The 22,539-nt window shown below is 36.6% G+C and overlaps 1 protein-coding gene across 4 annotated transcripts in view; it reads right to left on the bottom strand.

Annotated features, from left to right (window-relative positions):
• Positions 1-22,539, bottom strand: part of LOC139148633 (G1/S-specific cyclin-E-like) — a 110,322-nt gene that overhangs the window by 33,574 nt on the left and 54,209 nt on the right. For 3 of the 4 annotated variants that reach the window (XM_070720124.1, XM_070720122.1, XM_070720123.1), the window contains 3 exons: positions 18,830-18,976; positions 13,342-13,453; positions 1,059-1,216 (listed from right to left, as the gene is read on the bottom strand). In XM_070720124.1, the coding sequence (XP_070576225.1) occupies positions 1,059-1,216; positions 13,342-13,453; positions 18,830-18,976 (417 nt within the window). The remainder of the gene's footprint in view (positions 1-1,058; positions 1,217-13,341; positions 13,454-18,829; positions 18,977-22,539) is intronic. The other variant, XM_070720125.1, reaches the window with a different exon arrangement.

Below are 22,539 nucleotides of genomic sequence, written 5' to 3'. Positions count from 1 at the left end.
TATAAGAATAGCTTCCATTGCCATATATACATATGGCTATGGGAGCTAAAAATTGAAGGTTTCATCAAATTTCAATGTATCACACTGAGACAACCTCTAGGAACCTGTATACCAAATATCAAAGGCATCAGACAAGTAGCTTGTGAGAAACACAGTTTTTGACCAAAAATGGCAAAAATTGCACCAAAAATACAATATTGCAGATTTTGTCATATACTCAATATATCATATTAAGTCCATCTGTAGAAACCTGTATACCAAATGTCAAAGCTGTAAGACGAGCAGTTTTGATGAAATAAAGTTTTGACCAAAAATGACAAATTAATTCCTTAAAAATACAGATTTGCATATTTCATCACAATTTGAAAAAATCTAAGTTGGGTTATCCCTAGGGACCTGTATACCAAATAACAAAGCTGTCTGACCAGCGGGTATGAAGAAGAAAATTTTTTACCAAAAACACCATATTTTCAACAATATCAAAAAATTAAAAAAAATGTTTCTCAAAATCATATTTTTCATCTACAATATCAAATCAGTAAGTACTGCTGTTCTCAACATGTTTGAGTGGATGGACGCCTCACAAATGGACATACATACATACATACAGACTGACGCCTGACGGATACCCATCCCAATAGCTTCTATAGACTATAGTCAATGGTAGCTAAAAAAGATAACTTCACCAAACATAAACGCACTGAAGGGCACAGACTGGCGAGTAAACTGTAAAGCCCCCAAAGCAGAAAATGTCGACAGGTTAATGACGATTGCAATTGAAGGCCCTGATATAGAGCAATTTGACTTTCAAAACAGAGCTTTCACTGTTTGGTCAAATATGAAAGACAGAAGAAGATTTGGTTCTGGTGTACTTTGTGTGATAAAGTCACTAGTCCAAGACTTGGCAAGAAAATGGTTAAAATGTTTTTATTGAATGTGAAAAAAAGACTTTTAAAGTTCATTGTGCATATGTATGTTTTAACCACACTGGAACAATATTAAAAGTTTACTATTTAGGAAATGTGTGATGTATATATTTGAAGTTCTATTACACTTACCAGTGTATTAAGATCATTTACATGTGTCTGGATATTATGTGAGTCTTCTGCGAACACTTGAGAAAAATATCTCAGTTGAGCAATACCGGACTCTCTGACTGCAATTGCGAAAACAGTCATCCATTGTACACAAGCTGCCATGTCATCCCATTTTAGACCTGTTCAAATATTAAAAACAGCAAAATGCATGCAGTAAAAAATGACAGGTTTCATTGAAAACGATGATAAAAGTTTGAACTTGTATTGTTTTGTTCTTCTATTCTTCATCACAACAAGTCATTGACAATGACATAGCCCCCACTTGTAATAGGAGTATAAATCTTGATGGGGCAGGGAAATGTGGTCATTAAAAAGTATCACTGGAGTGTATATGTTCAGATCTATGGACACATAGGTCTATGTCATTGTTCCCAATTTGAAACAAGAGGCATGTCTAAGTTATGGTTCTAAAAAGGGAAAAAAGATCAGACCTCTAGCTGTATTGGCCAGCCAAGAAATACATATGTGCATAATAAATGAGGTACAAGATGTGACATCTTAAGGTCTATTATCCTATCAAAATTGAAGCGTAAAGAACTTGTGGTTACTGAGTTATGCATATATATGCATATTCAAGGTCAAAGGTCCTCAAGGTCACGTGACATTTTGAAAAAAAAAACCATTGTATTGCTAATTAATCCATATATGCCAAAATTCAGACCTATAGCTCTATTGGCTTGCCCACAATTATATATGGGCATAATTAACGAGGTAAAGCATGTGTTGTCATAAGGTCTCCCATCCTACTAAATATAAAGGACATAGCACCTGTGGTTACTTATTTATTGACATAATCGTGTATTTTAGGTAAAAGGTTATCAAGGTCACATGACATTTTGTCAAAATATTTCTATCCTATAGTCTATCCCTACATACTAAAAATCATACATTTACCTCTATTGGCTTGCTCAAAATTAGATATGCACACAATTAATGACGCACAATATGTGGTGTCATAAGGTGTCCCATCATACCAAATATGAAGGGTGTAGCACTTGTGGTTCCTGAGTTATGGACAAATATGTATATTTGAGGTCAAAGGTCACCGAGGTCAGGTGACATTTTGTCAAAAAAATTGTATTGCTAAGTTATCCCTATATACCAAAAATCAGACCTCTTGCTCTATTGGCTCGCTCAAAATTAGATATGCGTATAATTAATGATTTCAATATGTGGCGTTGAGGTCACGTGACATTTTGTCAAAATAATTGTATTGCTAAGTTATCCCTATATACCAAAAGTCAGACCTCTAGCTCTATTGGCTCGCTCAAAATTAGATATGTGCATAATTAATGAGGTACAATATGTGGCGTCATAAGGTGTCCCACCATACCAAATATGAAGAGTGTAGCACTTGTGGTTACTGAGTTATGCACAAATATGTATATTTGAGGTCAAAGGTCATTGAGGTCACATGACATTTTGTCAAAAAAATTGTATTGTTAAGTTATCCCTACATACCAAAAATCAGACCTCTGGCTCTATTGGCTCGCTCAAAATTAGATATGCACATAATTAATGAGGAACAATATGTGGCGTCATAAGATGTCCCATCATACCAAATATGAAGGGTGTAGCTTTAGTGATTACTGAGTTATGGACAAATATGTATATTCGAGGTCAAAGGTCACCAAGGTCACGTGACATTTTGTCAAAAAAATTGTATTGCTAAGTTATCCATATATACCAAAAATCAGACCTCAAGCTCTATTGGCTCGCTCAAAATTAGATATGCACATAAATTAATGAGGTACAATATGTGGCGTCATAGGGTGTCCCATCATACCATATATGAAAGGTTTAGCACTTGTGGTTACTGAGTTATGGACAAATATGTATATTCGAGGTCAAAGGTCACCAAGGTCACATGACATTTTGTCAAAGTGTCTGAGATATCTGCGTGAACGGATGGACTCACATGGATGGACTCACGGACTGACATGACCCCATCTATGAGCCCCCTGGACTTTATCCATGGGGACTAAAAACTGTGTCACTGCATCCTTTTTGCAATATGAATACAATGAGAAACTAAATTTTTATTTTTCTTGGCCTTATACATGGGAGTCTATGGACTGCCTTATACATGGGAGTCTATGGACTTCCTTATACATGGGAGTCTAAGGGAGTCAATGGACTGCCTTATACATGGGAGTCTATGGACTTCCTTATACATGGGAGTCTATGGACTGCCTTATCCATGGGAGTCTATGGACTGCCTTATACATGGGAGTCTATGGACTGCCTTATACATGGGAGTCTATGGAGGTGAAAACTAAAAAGTCCTCTAACAAGGCCAAATTTGATCGCATTGTGAAACAAATCGATGTGCATCTGTATGAGGTAGGGTACTATCCTTGTACCAAGTTTGAAAGAAATCGCTCCAGGCGTCTCTGAGATATCTGCGTGAACGGACGGATGGACGCACACACGGACGGACAGACGGACGGACGCACAGACATGACCAAACCTATAAGTCCCCCCGGACGGTGTCCGTAGGGACTTACAAAAGAGAGAATTAAATAAGAAACATAAAATAGTGCCTTTAACACTTTAATTTCATTTGATTAAATTCATGTATGTATGTTATTTTTGTGATGCATCTTTGTCCTATAGTGATTTCTAAAAATACCGTCAATGATACAGTGTTGCTCTCTTTTGATCTGAATTGGTACATACTAGTAGTATTGGTACCAAAGATCAGCGATGAATGTTGTTTCTATCTGTTCAGTGTAGCAAAATTCTACGTTCATGTTGTTTCTATCTATCTGTTCAGTGTAGCAAAATTCTACGTTCATGTTATGACAATGACGTCTGCAAAGTCCAACCAGAAAAAACAAGTCATTGTTAATGACATAGTCCCCGCCCACATTTCATGTTGAATGCAATGGGAGAGTTTATGATGGATTGGTGGCATGGTGGTGGGGTTGTTGGATGTGGGTTATATGATTTTTTGGGGAGCTTGTTTGAGCTTGGACATTTGTTTCACATTTGTTTGTAATGAATTGAAAATCAGATTCTCTATTCTCTATTGTCTGCATGTATAAATGATGTGGAAGTTTTGAATTCTCTACGCAAATTATGATAGTCAGGCTATGGAAGAGAAACTAATGTAATTTCGAAAGGTAATGTTTCAAGTGGTTCGTCTGTTAATGTGCAAACCAATGGTTGTAAATGATTACAAAGCCCAGTCAGAGTCAACACTAACTATCAGTGGTTCAGGATGGTCCTACTTAAATTTGTAAATCTCAAATGGCCCATGGACCTGGTAATGTATTACCTTGAATAAAAATGATTATTGGACCAGTTTAATGTCATATTGTTTCAATATCACCTCCCAAAACAAGAAGTGCTTTCATATATTGATTACACAAAAAATTTGGATGATCTATGTTATAGGAAAATACTGTTGTTGTGCCATTTTTAAGATAACTTTACAGTGAACACAATGAAAACAGCCAATTGATATTCTGTACTGCTGCAACGAGAGACTTACGATTGTGATATGTTTAAAGTCGTATCAAAGATATTTGCGAAGGAAAATATCAGATTCTTTCTTTTAATAGCTCACACTGTTGTATATTTTACTTTTGAAGAGTTTTACGCAGGAAGTATTATACTGGCATGTCTTTGTTTCTTTGACTTTGTTGGTGTTATCAGTCAGTAATTTGTGTTTGGCAAGTGACAAGTTATATCAGTGACATGCGTTTCGCAACTCATTGTTTCAACTCCTTATATACCTAGCTATTGACGACTCCTCATATGCCTTAGTTTTTATCTTCTGTTATGCCTTGTTTTTGATTTCTTGTTTTTGGCCTTATCTGGCCAGTGACTAACTTGACGTGCTTGCCAAATCTCACTTTTATCTCCAATGAAGGGAAAAACTCATGCTTTGAGTAGTGTTTCGTATTGGTGTCTGTGCTGTAAAATGTATGTGTTGTATGATGTTTGTGTTGATGTCAAGCCAGACCAGTTACCAATCACTGGAGTATACACCTGCAAAAAATAAAAAGTGGAACATTAGAAAATTGAAACTATTTGAAAATTCATTTTGTCCTTAGCTCATTACCGTATGTTGGCCTTAAATTATTTGAACCACGCTTGCAATGCTTGAGCAAAACTACAAATCAGAAAGGTTTATTTATTATCTGAATTTAAAAAAAACTGTATAAAAAAAACCAAATTGTTCAGAAAATGATTCACAATTTCTACTATCAGAAAAGCCACACTTATATGATATGGATGGACTGGCAGTGTGTCACAAACATCTGCTGTTAATATTAAAACTATGCTACTTTGCTGTGTGCATCAAATAGGACATCTGATTACATACATACAATGTCAGTGATATCAGCCAAACAACTGGAAAACTTTTGCAGTGCCAGAAATTGTTCATGAAATCATCCAAAATTTCTACAGTGAGAAAAGCCAAAATTATACAATATACAGAGGCACTGTGTTACTAACATTTGTTGTAGCTCATCATGACTGTAAATCAGCTGCTTGAATAAAGTTAATTTTTACTAATAAAAAATGCAATGTTACCACCGTACACAATGAAGCCATGCATATTTATATTGGACCTTTAAAATATGACCTGATAGTACAGGCTAATTAACACCTTTACAGCTTTTCACCGCGAAGAATCTTTTCTTAAACCTTGTAAAGTTATCTTTTTTAAACGTTGTAACCCATTCAGCATTTCCATGGGATGACGTGTGTTAATAAAGTCACGGTTACTCTACCCCACAGTGTAACCATGATAAATTACGACGCGAAAGGAAGGTTTAGACAGTAGATGTTCATTTGTTCTGATCTCCCATAGCAAGAATCAAAATGGCGGCACACATTGATCCATCAGCCGCTTTGAGGCAGTTTTTCGTTGTTTTAAGTAAATGACGATGTTTTTGTGATCGTAACCCCTTTTTGAACATATCTCATGCCCATTCAGATAATCCGACCCTGGTTTCAGGAACTAATTTGCTAATTTGGTACACCGTCACACGTGATCTTTGCGGTGCAAATCTCCACTTTTTGGCCTAGGCGTTTGTGTTGCGGAGTAATGGGAGGCGGCATAGCCTAGCTGGACACTCTCGCCATACTCGTAGGGCTAATTTGTTACCGTGTGTATGCATTTTGAACAAAGATGCTAGGAAACCTAAACATAAAAATGATTTTACCAAAGCAAGTTTGTTACCGTGTACACATTTTGAACCACGATGTCAGGAAACCTAAACGTAAACATGATTTTACCAAGGTTAACGGATAAACTACATCTGAAAACTTAAAAGGTCATGGTTTTCAGGCCGTGTAGTTACACTCACTCATCACAAGACGTCACATTGATCTTTTGGTAGCTCCATGATCATATCATAATTCAAGTCACAATCGATCGTTTTTGCCATGTCCCAGTTTATACCTCCCATTAAACAATTGAATGAAATGATCTATATATACTAAGGCAAAGCATTGCCAATGTAAAACAAGTCATCGTTGATTACACAGTCCCCACTTGTTAATGGGTACTTTGATTCCAGTTCCTCAGAGAGGATAGAGTCCATTTCATTAGGTCTGTGATAAAAATACTTTTGAAGAAAGTAGCTTGATACATGTCTGAGTTGTAGTTCAGGACATGAAAAAAACGCAATAAAATGGCCACATGGTGGCCATATTGGATCGTATCACAAAACAAATCAATGTGCATGTGTATGACATAGGTCAATGTCCTTGTACCAAGTTTGAATAAAATCGGTTGAGATATGACTGAGTTTAATGGTTCTGTACATGAAAAAATCGTAACAAAATGGCTGCACAGCGGCCATATTGGATTGTATCACAAAACAAATGTGATGTGCATAGCTATGACATTGGTCAATGTCCTTGTACAAACTTTGAATAAAATCGGTTGAAACATGCCTGAGTAATGGCTCTGTACATGAAAAAATCGTAATAAAATGGCCGCCTGGCGGCCATATTGGATCATATCACAAAACAAATTGACGTGCATATGTATGACATAGGTCAATGTCTTTGTACCAAGTTTGAATAAAATCAGTTGAGATATGCCCGAGTTATGGCTCTGTACATGAAAAAATTGTAACAAAATGGCCGCACGGCAGCCATATTGGATCGTATCACCAAAAAAATTGAAGTGCATATCTGTGACATTGGTCAATGTCCTTGTACCAACTTTGAATAAAATCAGTTGAAACATGCCTGAGTTATGGCTCTGTACATGAAAAAATCATAATAAAATGGCCGCACGTCAGCCATATTGAATCATATCACAAAACAAATCAACGTGCATCTGTATGACATATGAAGTAATCCTTGTACCAAGTTAGAATGAAATCGCTCCAGGCATGTCTGACATATCGGACGGACGGACGGACGCACTGACGCACGCACGCACAGACATGACCAAACCCATAAGTCCCCACGGACACCTAAAAACACCTACCTTTTTATCCCTCGAATTTTGGGTAGAATGTGGCGCGTCCTTTGTACAGATACAAACTGGGATCCAAGTGTCTTTTCAAGTTCAGGAGACACGTTCATTTTGGAATCGGCTTCGGAGAAAACATGTCTGAATTAATACCAGACACCATGGGTAATTTTAGATTCTGATTCAGGCGTTGTAGCTCGTAATAGCCCAAAAATGTCAATCCTTGGTAGCCAAATCGAGTATTTTGTAAAGACAACAGGCATGCATTGGGAGGCCATAGGGTACTATAATTAAACCAAGTTGTTGACAAATCGCTTTAGAAATGACTGAGAAATGGCTGGTTTGCAGATGACCGATGGACATGACTTCGCAGTCGGATTCAGAAAATACGAGTCTCAATACCAGATGTCAAAGGTAATTTTGGATTCAGATTCAAAGGATGTAGCTCTGAATAGCGAAAAAAAGTGAATTTTTGGTGGTCAAATTTAATTTTTTTGTGAAAAAAGTGGCATGCATTGAGTGGTCATTGGGTACTATACTAAGGCCTAATATCATTGGAGACAGATGCAAGGACGGGACCTAATCTACTAGTCCCCTGCGCTTCCCGCACGAAAAATACTGTCAAGGACAGTGTGCTCACATTCGGTTTGAATTGGTCCATTCGAGAAATATTTAAACCAGGCAAAACAAGAATAACAAGTCATCGTTGATGACACAGTCCCCACTTGTTAATGGGTACTTTGATTACAAGTCCTCAGAGAGGATAGAGTCATCTTCATTAATTAGGTCTGTGATAAAAATACTTTTGAATAATTCGCTTGATACATGTCTGAGTTGTAGTTCAGGAGATGAAAAAATCGTAATAAAATGGCCACATGGTGGCCATATTGGATCGAATCACAAAACAAATCAATGTGCATATGTATGACATAGGTCAATGTCCTTGTACCAAGTTTGAATAAAATTGGTTGAGATATGCCTGAGTTATGGCTCTGTACATGAAAAAATCGTAACAAAATGGCCGCCTGGCGGCCATATTGGATCGTATCACAAAACAAATTGATGTGTATAGCTATGACATTGGTCAATGTCCTTGTACCAACTTTGAATAAAATCTGTAGAAACATTCCTGAGTTATGACTCTGTACATGAAAAAATCGTAATAAAATGGCCGCCTGCTGGCGGCCATATTGGATCGTATCACAAAACAAATCAATGTGCATATGTATGACATAGGTCAATGTCCTTGTACCAATTTTGAATGAAATTGGTTGAGATATGCCTGAGTTATGGCTCTGTACATGTAACAATCGTAACAAAATGGCCGCCTGGCGGCCATATTGGATCGTATCACAAAACAAATTGATGTGCATAGCTATGACATTGGTCAATGTCCTTGTACCAACTTTGAATAAAATCTGTAGAAACATGCCTGAGTTATGGCTCTGTACATGAAAAAATCGTAATAAAATGGCCGCCTGGCGGCCATATTGGATCGTATCACAAAACAAATTAACGTGCATATGTATGACATAAGTCAATGTCCTTGTACCAATTTTGAATGAAATTGGTTGAGATATGCCTGAGTTATGGCTCTGTACATGAAACAATCGTAACAAAATGGCCGCATGGCGGCCATATTGGATCGTATCACAAAACAAATTGATGTGCATAGCTATGACATTGGTCAATATCCTTGTACCAACTTTGAATAAAATCTGTAGAAACATGCCTGAGTTATGGCTCTGTACATGAAAAAATCGTAATAAAATGGCCGCCTGGCAGCCATATTGGATTGTATCACAAAACAAATTGATGTGCATATGTATGACATAGGTCAATGTCCTTGTACCAATTTTGAATGAAATTGGTTGAGATATGCCTGAGTTATGGCTCTGTACATGAAAAAATCGTAACAAAATGGCCGCACGGCGGCCATATTGGATCGTATCACAAAAAGAATCGACATGCATATCTATGACACTGGTCAATGTCCTTGTACCAACTTTGAATAAAATCAGTTGAAACATGCCTGAATTATGGCTCTGTACATGAAAAAATCGTAATAAAATGGCCGCCTGGCAACCATATTGGATCGTATCACAAAACAAATCGACGTGCATCTGTATGACATATGAAGTAATCCTTGTACCAAGTTTGAATGAAATCGCTTCAGGCATCTCTGAGATATCTGCGTGAACGGACGGACGGACGGACGGACGGACGCACGCACGCACGCACGGACGCACGCACACACGCACGGACATGACCAAACCTATAAGTCCCCCCGGACGGTGTCCGTGGGGACTAACAAAATCAAATAAGGTCTGCAACTAAGGTACTGGAGGTCATGTTTAGCAACGTGCATGTCCACTTCTATAGCAATGACACAAGCAGATCCTACATACATAAACATATGTCAACAAAAAAATTAGCCAGAGAAGGCTTGACAAAAAGAAAAGGTTGGAAGAGTGGGGAAAAAATAAAGAGTAGGAAAAAAATGTACAAGGGATCTGGTAAAAAGTAATGCTACCTTATCAATCTTCTAGACCCTACCCCCTCCTTAATATCAAATGTTCCATTCCTTTTTTGATCATGTTTACATAAGGCCAAATGGCAGGAAATTTAATGCTAAGAGTGCTATTCATTCGAATGTAAACAGCACTTAATTAGTTACAGATAGTGAAATGCCTTCCACTGTGGGGGTGATTACGACAATTGGAATTATCCTGGATCCAAATTTCTCATCAGTTCTTGTGTCTTTTATGGAAATGTTGCAAAAATTGATCTGCAATGAAACGCTTTACCTCAGCTTTGTTTTTTGGACCAAATTTTACTACAAATCGATTCCAAATGTGACAAAATTATGTTCACAGCCTTCGAGACTGTCTCATAACATATCCTGAGTTGGTGTAGGTCATTTAAGGTCACAAACTGAGAAAATTACCTAAAATATAAAAATTTGGGGCTTCCCAACAATTTGAGCAGGAAATGTATCCAATGACATCCCTCAGGACTTTTGTACCAAATTACAAAGCTATCAGAAAAGTAATTTTGAGAACAAGTTTACTTGACCAAAAATGACAAAATTGTCGTAAAAATACAAATTTGTATATTTCAGGAAAATTTCCACATATCTAACTATTGTCATCCCTGGACATCTGCACAGTAAATATAAAAGCTGTCTGTCCAGGGGCTTTAAAAGAAAATATTTGTTATGATTGTTTGACCAAAATGACAAAATTACCCCAAAAAAGTAATTTTTCTGATTTTGTCGTAATTTCAACAAATTAGAAGGGTACCACCCTTGCAAACATCCAACCCAATTTTGAGAGAAACTGGGCTGGCGGTTTCAGAGAAGAAGATTTTTACTTAAAATGAGGAAAATAATCAAAAACTTCACCAAAAATACATATTCAAGATATCTTCACGATATACATAAAACTGTATAAGGTTTACCTACGGTACTTGCATAGTTATTTTCAAAGCAATCAAACCAGTTCTTCAGTTATTGATTTTTGACCATTTTCACATTTTTTAAGCTCATTTGCATAATTTGGTCACTGCAAAGTTCATTTGAACAAAATCCAATCTAAAGCCCAGGATGCATCCACAGATCAAACACCGCGCTAAAAGAGCAGCTGTTCCTTAGTTTTTGAAGTTGACGGACATTCTGTTTGTATGTACATACTTACATACATACATACATACATACATACATACATACATACAGACGCCATCAACTTCAGCCTATATGATAATCTCACATTGGTATAACCAAATGTGAGCTAAAATTGAAGATTTCATCAAATTTCAATATATCACACTGAGACAACCTCTAGGAACCTGTATACCAAATATCAAAGGCATCAGACAAGTCCTTTTTGAGAAACACATTTTTTGACCAAAAATGGCAAAAATTACACCAAAAATACAAAATTGCAGATTTTGTCATATATTCAATATATATCATATTTAGTTCATCTGTAGAAACCTGTATACCAATATCAAAGGTGTCAGACGAGCGGTTTTGAAGAAATAAAGTTTTGACCAAAAATGACGAAAAAATTCCTTAAAATACAGATTTGCACATTTCATCACTATTTGAAGAAATCTAAGTTGGGTTATCCCTAGGGACCTGTATACCAAATAAAAAAGCTGTCTGACCAGCGGTTAAGAAGAAGCTTTTTTACCAAAACGCTTTTTTTTAGGCGCTAATTTGCATATTTTCAACAATATCAAAAAATACCGTAATTATACGGTGTCGCTCAAATTTGATCAGAATTGGTACATACCAAAGATGAACAATAAGTGTTGTTTCTATCTGTTCAGTGCAGGAAAATTCTATGTTTGTCTAATGACAATGATTTTTGTACAGTACAACCAGAAAAACAACAAGAAATATTTAAACCAGAAAAACAAGAATGACAAAAGTAAATAAGGTCTGCAACTTTAGGTACTGGAGGTCAACTTTACCAACATGTATAGCAGAGAATGTTTCAACCATGGACGTACAAAAATAGACATCCATGGTTTGAGCAGGTCTGTTAATATGTCACAGTTCATAAACAATGACAGGAAATGACCAATTAGCTGTTTCAGTTACTGCCACCACTCCCACACATAATAGGTACCCTGCATACAAACAGGTTAAAGGTCAAAAACCTCTTACTCAGATGTGTGGGCTGTTTCAGTTACTGCCACCACTTCTGCACATTTGCAGGATTTCCCCTTTTTCTTACTTTTGAAACTGACATGTTCACTTGAACAACGTCACATCTCAACCCCTGCATCTACCTGTACACCAAATACTGAGATGGTAGCTTTGGCGGTATGGGAGCCTTTGCGTGTGACGGACATACATCCACACATACATATCCACATACATACATACAGACCAGTGTTCCCTCTAAGGGCAGGTGGAAAATTTTTTTTTGGAGTCAAATTGAAGAAAAGTTTACATGCTGTGCGTCATCACATGCATGAACCGGTTACAACTAAAAATTCAGCAGCAAGAAGTATAGCACCCTCTATGGTCGTATATCTTTCTCGATTCCTAATACTCTCACGTCACTTAGTGAGAAGACAGTGAAAACAACAATGGCTGCCTCCTTGCCCGTCGATCGACCGGCAAGATAACTTTACTATCTGTACGTAGAATCAATGCAGAGACTTACAGAAACGATGTTTTCAGATTTTTTTTTGACCCAAAACTACAGGAAAACATGTTTTCTGTGTAAATTATCAATCTGGTAAGCATTTCTAGTCATTGGCAGGGTTTTTATAGCAGCGTCAGTGACGCGTCAGATTACTTGTCATTTCAATTGCATCAGGCAGGTTTGCCCTGTGTCATGATGCGTCAAATTGGCTTAGCGGGCACACTTATACAGACGCCATCGACTCACCATATAAGCTCTTTTTGGTATTTATATACATACCAAATATGAGCTAAAAATTAAAAAAAAATGTTTCTCAATATCATATTTTTCATCTACACAACAAATATCAAATCAGTACGTACTGTGGTTCTCAAAATATTTGAATCGACAGACGCCTCACAAACGAACATTCATACATACATACATACATACATACATACATACATACATACATACGTACGTACATACATACGTACATACATACGTACATACATACGTACATACATGCAAACTGACGCCGGACAGATACCCATCCTAATAGCTTCCATAGACTATAGTCTATAGTAGTTTAACAATCAAAAGATAGCAATAATGTCCCTTAAGGGTAATATCACATTAACAAGTTTTAAGACAGGCTCACCTGAAACTTGAAGAGATATTTCTGGTGATGCAATGTGATATAATGCTGATGCTGCCAGTATGCTATACCTATACTGTACACAGCCAATATCCAGTACGCACAGATCTAGTAACTTAGGAATGGAAAAGAAATTCAACAGTTCAGATTTCACAAACCAAGACCTGCATATATCCCTGCAACTGGATGTATTTGATTTTAAAACAAGCGACCTAGCGGCCGATATAGCTCCCCTGTGTTTATGTAGAGAATAACTATTTTTGACACATGTTGATGAAGAAGGTGGAAATCTTTGATAGCTCAATGCAGTGGCCAGAAAAAAGTGGCTAAAATAGCTGCAAAAAGACACAATTGAAGATTTCATCATACTTTCAATATATCATATTGGATCATCCCTAAGAACATGTCAACCAAAGCTATCTGATGAGTAGTTTTTTGAGAATAAGATTTTCTTACCAAAAATGGCAACAATTGCCCCCAAAAATAAAAATTGCAGATTTCATCGTAATTTCAAAAGATCAAATTTAGTTCATCTATAGAAACCTATAGATCAAATTTCAAAGCTGTTAGACCAGTTCTTTTGAGAAACACATTTTTTGACTAAAAATGGAAAAATTTCCCCAAAAATTCAAAAATTGCAGATTTCATTATAATTTTAATAAATATCATTTAGTTCATCTATAGAAACCTGTATACCAAATTTCAAAGCTATCAAATGAGTAATTTTGGAAATACACATTTTTTGACCAAAAATGGCAAAAATTGCCCCAAAATACAAAATTACAGATTTCATCAGAAATTCAATACATATTACTTAGCTCATCTGTAGAAACCTGTGTACCAAATTTCAAAGCTATCAGACCAGTACTTTTTGGGAAACACATTTTTTGACCAAAAATGGCAAAAATACCGCAATTATACGGTGTCGCTCACATTTGATCAGAATTGGTACATACCAGTATGGGTACCAAAAATCAACAATAAATGTTGTTTCTATCTGTTCAGTGCAGGAAAATTCTACATTGATGTTATGACAATAATTTCTGCACAGTACAACCAGAAAAACAACAAGAATGACAGAAGTTTTACATACTGCTACAGAGAAATTAATGTTTTGATCAAAAAAGGGCAAAAATTGTCCTAAAAACACAAATATTGAAATTTCACCACATTTTTTACAAACAGCTTCTCAGCTTGTCAAAAGATGATCTGCAACATTTTGCGAAATCTGTCAGCAATATAAATCACTGGGCCATAAGTAGTTACAGCACGCAATCTTATTTGCGCTAGTGATATGGATGAACATTGTATCTCAGACAGCGTCTAACTAAAAAAATACCGTCAATGACGCTGTACCTTCTCTAATGTGTGGCCAGGTCAGGTAATTGGTTGTTGGCATGAAGTTGTTGGTAAATAGTTGATGATGTAGGGGCATGAGGTGGGATATGGACCCAAAGAACCCAAAAGATGATTAAATACATCAATCAAAAAAATTCTAAGCTACAGTATAAACTGCCTAAAGATAGTTCAATGTGGAAAAAAGTTAAATAATTCAGAAATAAGAATTAACAGTCCAAAACAGTAATGACGCACTTCCCTACTGACCTGAGTGCATGTGAAATACACAACCTGGCATCTGTAAATTAAATGTATACCAAGTGATCATTTTAAGTCACTTTTAACTGTTTTTAATGGATTTTCCAAAGAGTCCTGTGGAAATGATGAAAAACGCTTATCTGGTCTTGTGTTTGTAAAACCTCATGGCTGATAATTGTCATAGTATAGAAAAAAAATTGAAAGTGAAGAAATTACTGTTTTTAATAGGCATATTTTCCTTGAAATACATGACCGTGTAAAGAATATATGCTAAAAATGTTTAAGAGTAAATTTCTTTTCAAATAAATAATTTAATTTGTGACCAAAGGATTTTTATTCTTTGAGTTTACAAATTCACACATTGCAATTTGTTCAATCATCTTGTGCAGTGCAAAATTTATATAATGACCGAAAAAAAAAAAAATGGCAGAATTACTGTCTTTGTGATGTAAAATTATGGGTTGACATCACGATAATTGTTAATCTGTTCGAAGTACTACTATACTTTAATTAAAAAAAGAAAAGTTCATGCAGAAACGGTAACATATATTGTCAGCAATGTAGTGTTAATTTTGACTTTACATCAAAATATGCCCTTGCCGGATACCAAATATATAGGGCGAAATATTAAAATCAGCCATGTTCAGCAAAATCCACACAACAGCATTGATCCTTTTCTAATTTGATTTGATTTGCTTATGTTATCCTTGTATGACAGTCAGTACAATATGGAACTTGAACACAACACAGTGAATAAGTATGCTGTAAATGAAATGGTGTGGCTGCATCCACATGCAGCAATAGAAGTGCCTTTGTCTCTCACCCTCATTACCAACCTGTCCCATCCCTGAAAAAATAGTTTGGTCTTATATTTATAATGTTAATAATTTCTGTATTTGTTAAAATGTGCGCATCTCAAAAACTTTTGATCATAACATTTTCATTGTTTTTTATAGCTGACCAGTCAGTTAACCTGTTTATTTTGAATATTTGCTCATTTTTCCTCAGTATTTGACATTTTCAGAATACCTTCAATCTGTCATTTTCTAAATGTTTAAATGCTCCTTTGTGTGGTCAAGCTTTCCACAAGCATCAAATGTGGTACTTCATATAGGAAGGTCTGCCTCTAGAGGGCGGGCATCATGAACAGTGTTTGTTAGTTATTTCCTCCACATAAACTTCTAATTGTACTGTAAACAATGAACATGGCCGACATCCGATTTTCCTGTCTAAAACTTTCACTCATTTTCGTTCATATGACTCTGAAACTCCAGGAAACGATTGGGAAGAAAGAGTTATCTTGAAATATTGAGGTACTCGCCGATATTTTGCAAAATGAAATGAGAAAAAATGCAAGGAAAATGCCGACAGGCTTACACAATGACCGTTTTCAGACTCAGTGGCATTATGATCATCTGCAGTTTATGCAACAGGCCCATATCACGTGAGGCCATGAGGGGATATCCACGCAACTCAGTACCAAACACTAGCGCACACAGAGTGAGCAAACACAAAGTGAGTACCCCTAACGTCAGCTCAGTAGTCTGTAATAGATCGTAGTCAACTAAGAAACCTCCCTTGGAGAAAGGCCGCTAAGTCCCTTTTGATTTTTGTCACAGCTCAAAATCGTTCTCCTACACCTCAACCTGAGCCATGAACACCCCCACCAGTCTATGATATGATCCATCACAATAGCATGACGTCAACGGATCTTGACAGACGGAAGTCTTGACAGACGGAAGAAGTTGACACCAGCATACTGGTTTTCAACTCTAATACCTTCTCTGTCTATAAATAGACACGAGAAGGTAAAAAATTATAAATCTGAAAATTTACTTAGTAAAAAATATTAGCACAGCTTTTCTTTTTTTTTTTAGAAATTTACAGTTGTAAAAAAAAAGTTCACAATTTCAATTGTGACCACCCCCTCCCCAGATCTAATGGTCCATCCCTTAGTTTGAGCAGGTCTGTTAATATGTAACAGTTCATAAACAATGACAGGAAATGACTACAGGTCAGTGGAGTATCCTGTTTCAGCCATTGGCATGCGACCACTCATGAACATTTGCAGAATTTCCCTTTTTCTTACCTCATTTGCACATTTTTGACACTGATGTGTTCATTTGAACAAATTCACATCTAAACCCCTACATCTACCTGTACACCAAATACTGAGACAGTAGCTTTGGCGGTATGGGAGCCTTTGTGTGTGACGGACATACATCCGCACATACCCACAAATATACAGACACAGACGCCACTCAGACTCATCATATAAGCTCTTTTTGGTATTTATATATGAAACCAAATATGAGCTAAAAATTGCCCCAAAATTACAAAATTGCAGATTTCATCATAATTTCAATAAATATCATTGAGGTGCTCAGTAGAAACCTGTATACCAAATTGCAAAGCTATCAGATGAGTGGTTTTGGAAATACACATTTTTTGACCAAAAATGGCAAAAATTGCCCCCCAAAATACAAAATTGCATATTTCATCAGAAATTCAATATATATTTAGTTCATCTATAGAAACCTGTATACCAAATTTCAAAGCAATCAGAACAGTACTTTTTGAGAAATACATTTTTTGACCTAAAATGGCAAAAATTTCCTTAAAAATGCAAATTTGCATATTTCTGCACAATTTGAACAAACCTTACATCGATCATCCCTAGGGACATATGTACCAAATATCAAAGCTATCATATGAGTAGTTTTGAAGAAGAAGATTTTAAAGATTTTTAATCAAAAATGACAAAAATTGCCTTAAAAATACAAATATGCAAATTTCACCACGATTTGAACAAATCTGACTGAAGTCACCCTAAGTAAACTGCATATCACATTTCAAAGCAATCGGACAAGCGGTTTCAGAGTAGAAGATTTTTTTACCAAAAACACCAAAAAATGCCCAAAAATACAAATATGCAAATTTCACCACGATTTGAACAAACTTAAGTGGGGTCACCCCAAGTGAACTGCATATAAATTTTCAAAGCAATTGGACTTGCGGTTTCAGAGGAGAAGGCAATTGTTGACGGACGACGACTACGGAAAATCAACTTATTTGATGAGCTCCGTGTTGCTGACAGCAGAGCTAAAAAATACCGCAATTATACGGTGTCGCTCAAATTTGATCAGAATTGGTATATACCAGTATGGGTTACCAATGATCAACAATAAATGTTGTTTCTATCTGTTCAGTGGAGGAAAATTCTACGTTGATGTTATGGCAATGATTTCTGCACAGTACAACCTGAAAAACAACAAGAAATATTTAAACCAGAAAAACAAGAATGACAAAAGTAATTAAGGTCTAAATTTAGGTACTGGAGGTCAACTTTAGCAACATGCATAGCAGAAACAAGCCCCTCTTAGTTTAGTATAAACGGTCTTCCCCCATCTACTGTCTATGGTTGCAGCTGATCTGTTAATATGTAACAGTTCATAAACAATGACAGGAAATGAGTCAAGATCAGTGGAGTTTGCCTGTTTCTCACTGGCATGCCTCCTGCACATTTGCAGGATTTCACTTTTTCTTACCTCATTTGCACATTTTTGACACTGATGTGTTCATTTGAACAAATTCACATCTCAACCCCTGCATCTACCTGTACACCAAATACTGAGATGGTAGCTTTGGCGGTATGGGAGCCTTTGTGTGTGACAGACATACATCCGCACATACCCACAAATATACAGACATACAGACATGCAAATCAGATGCAAATGAACTGATTCAGCTTATACGATAACCTCACATTGGTACACCAAATGTGAGCTAAAAATGGTTCCAGGGAAATCTGAAAAATTTGTATTATGGAATTAACAGTATATTAAAAGAAAGAGGTGTACATAAATGTTTCTTATTGTTAAGGAGGTAGACTTACCTGTGCCACTTGCACAAACATACTTGGTGAGTAGTTAGGGAAGGCAAAGTTTTGACCACTTTCTTCTATTCTATGAAGATGACACAACTGAAGGTATACATTCAACCATGTGTTCACAGTGACCGGCGACAAATCCCAGTTCAAAGCCTGTAGTATGAATAAAACAAATCTTTTAAAATACACAATTGCTGAAATCAAGTTTGAAAGCTATAAACATACATACATACATACATACATACAGACTGACGCCGGACAGATACCCATCCCAATAGCTTCTATAGACTATAGTCTATAGTAGCTAAAAAAGGTTTATTTAGCAGTAAAAAACCAAGACCATGCAGCTTTTATCAAGTTCCAACTAAACATAATGAATGAAAAATGACTTATCACATGCACACGCCAAGTTTGTCGTCTCCGAATAAAAAATACGGGATTTATTCTCTGGTCGTTCTACGTCACGACAACCCGCATCTATGTCATCAATTTTGGTGCGTTGGACCTCTTTTTGTGTCGATCTTCGGGTTGCTCGTAAATATGGAAACAAACAACATGGCGGCCGGTGTTTCTCCCATGATCAAACCTCATCTGACGTGAAAATATCGCAAACAATAGTCATGATTATTAGAGTCTGACAACCCCGCTGACGCCTGAACTTTTGACGCACTGTGTACTTTCATGTGGTAGACCACGGTAGACATACGGTTTCCACTGCAACAAGGGGGTCAAGTGCGGTGTCCATGCCTCCAAAAGTCATGTATATAATGAAATCGATATTTTCACAGACTACGACATTAATAATCCGAACAATGTTAACACAAGAGTGTACTGCCTGTATATTCCGAAGGAATTACGTGAATAATTTGCGGAAACAACGAACTCGAAGCTGGTCGCGTATACCGTGGGTTGACCCTGACCCTGTTGAAAACAGGGTCAGACGCGACGTTTACAGTGTTTGCGCCGTCGGGATTCAGTCGATATTTGTTCCCGAAAAATAGCGTATCTTTGTTTGTGATAAATTTCTAGGACTATGCTATCTTTGAAATGGAGTATAACTTTACGGAAGGTAGCCTATGTGTAGACCGAGAGCTGTCATTAGCTCCACACACGAACAAACGCTCACGCTCACACACGCGACGGACGACTGGAAATGATTGACAACTTGTGAACGGCATACTGATATTATTCCTAAAGTAGTTCAAAAGTTTAAACTCGGAATCGTCATGGAAAACTTATTTTATTTTGCAAAAAATAACGAATTCTTGGCTTGTGCATGTGATAAGTATATTATTCCCTATATAATATCTAATTACGCCGCTAACAAATGTTGAATATTATCAACAGGTTCTGTGCACCAATATTAAAGCCATTCATTGGTTTTCAAGTTACAACAGACAGATCCCCTTCGTTAAGAAGAAAACATGGCCCAGTGGATTGACTTCCGAGCAGTCAATCAAAAGACAAATCCCTGTACACCAAGGCCAATATCAATGTCAGTGTAAATTCAGTGTCATGAAAAGGGGCAATTAATGCATAATTTGAAAGTTTATTACCATAATTTTGGGTTTATTTAATAGTCAAGTGTATCTGTAAGCAATTTTAGCTCCAAAAATGCAAATTTTCGTAGAAAAATACTGTGGAGAAAGAAGAGAATGGAACATCATCTACAAATACATCAATTTCAAAAATGTTGAAAGTAGAGGGTAAACCAGATATCAAGTGAAAATGCTAAAGTGTTTCATTATAAATTGCAGTTGTGTAATATAATCGCAATCATACCAATCCATAATCCAATGCAGGTCAGAATTTGTGAGACAATAGTTGTAAACACAGACACAAAACAGCACAGAACAGACAGTAAATAGACGGTACACAAACAAAGTCATATTCATGAAAGAAAGATATATGGACCTCTGGCCAGAAGACCAAGAAGTGATGTCAGGTGTTTCGAAAATAGTAAGCGCATCCTGCCCCACATGTGGCACCCGCCATATATCAATCTATAAGTCAGATAGGTAGTGGTCACTAACTAAGGCCCAATGTCACCGATGCCATCAATGATCATTTGTCGAAGAGAGATATTGTATTTATCTACCAGCTTGCGATACCTGCCAAAAAAGCGTTTGAATGTAGAGACAAGTCTTGCTCTGGTGTAACCTTGATTTAACAGTTTGTAAGAGAGATGGCCATGTCTCTCTAGAAAATCACCATATGAACTGCATGCTCTAGCATATCGAATAAGCTGGGAAATGTATACCCCATAAGCTGGTGAGAGTGGAATATTTCTTATGAGGTGTGGAAAATTGATGATACTAAAATTGAAATCCTCTCTTGTCATATAGCCTAGTAGAATGGTGACCATGAGAGTCAAATTCAAGTAAAATGTCCAGATATGAAGCAGAAAAGCCGTTTCTGTAGTTTCTTTAATCTCCAATTCTGGAGGATAAATCATAGCGAGATATTTACTGAATTTAGAGTTATTCATTGAAATAACATCGTCTATGTATCTATATGTTAGATTGAAAGTTCGAGCTACAGAGACCTTTTTCTGTTTGATTAAGTTCTGGATAAATTCTGCCTCGTATGAGAACAGAAATAAGACTACAAGCAAGGGAGCACAGTGTGTAATTTAAACTTTTGACACGTTTGCAACTTCACTGAAAGTTTTATGATCAACATAATGAACAATATGCACCACGGATTAATTCTATAGGTCATTAAGTATATAAATATGTAATTAACTGAAATAAAAAAAAAATTTCTTTATCACCACTTTATATAGCAAGTGTTATTGCCTTTGGTCAAGTCCTTCAAGCTATATGCCAAACTGTCCATGAAGCCTTATTAGATATGCAAACTATAAATTAAGTAATGCGAAATGACTTTCAACATTGTTTTGGCCTGGTTTCATCAATGTACATTGTTATGTATGTCATTCCCCCCCCCCCCCCACCCCCCACCCCACTCATCATGACCTGAGTTTAATCAGTCCAGAACATTCTCAAGGTCACTACCCTTAACGACCTCACAACCTTGGATTCAATTAGTGGTGTTTGGCATGTTCTGGAAATTTAATTAGTTGTGTAAGAGAGATAATTTTAGAACAGTAATTAGCATGTCAATAAAAGTTCTAGATTGTTCTTATATGCTCTTATATAACCACATAAATATAAATACTGGGACAGCAGGCTTGCAGTCAGACATTTTTGGATTGTGTCTCTTGCTTGTTACTTCAAGTCTTTGGAAACTCCAGCAGTATTAATTTCAAGTCTTTCAAGACCTTCATTGCCAACGCTGGATTTATACTATGGACTTTGTGCAACTTCAAGCCTGCAAGCCAAAGGACTGGCAAAGTCCAGTTATTTTAACTGGGTTCAATAAAGTCATTATCCAGCAGGTATTTGACTTCTTCCTAGAGATATTTCGCTGTCGTTGGAGTCAGTCTGTATGGATGTTGTTTTATAGGCATACTGTCCCCAACATCAACGCCGTGATTGATGACGTTTGTCCTCGTTGAAACATATCTTGAAACAGGTGTTTATATTCGTGGAGTAGTTCTTTCACCTGTTGTTGTTGTGACGGCTGGAGGTGTGCCAACTTTGTAGACTCCAGATTCTCCAGGATGTTTGAAGTTTGACTGAGCCCAGCTTTGAATTTAGAGTATTTTCACTCTAGTCAGTTTCAGTATCACTATCTTCATAATGTTTTGAACT

This window comes from Ptychodera flava, chromosome 13 (genome assembly GCF_041260155.1).
Source record: "Ptychodera flava strain L36383 chromosome 13, AS_Pfla_20210202, whole genome shotgun sequence".
In the NCBI taxonomy this organism is placed as follows: domain Eukaryota; kingdom Metazoa; phylum Hemichordata; class Enteropneusta; family Ptychoderidae; genus Ptychodera; species Ptychodera flava.
This window is presented reverse-complemented; position numbering and strand designations above follow the sequence as displayed.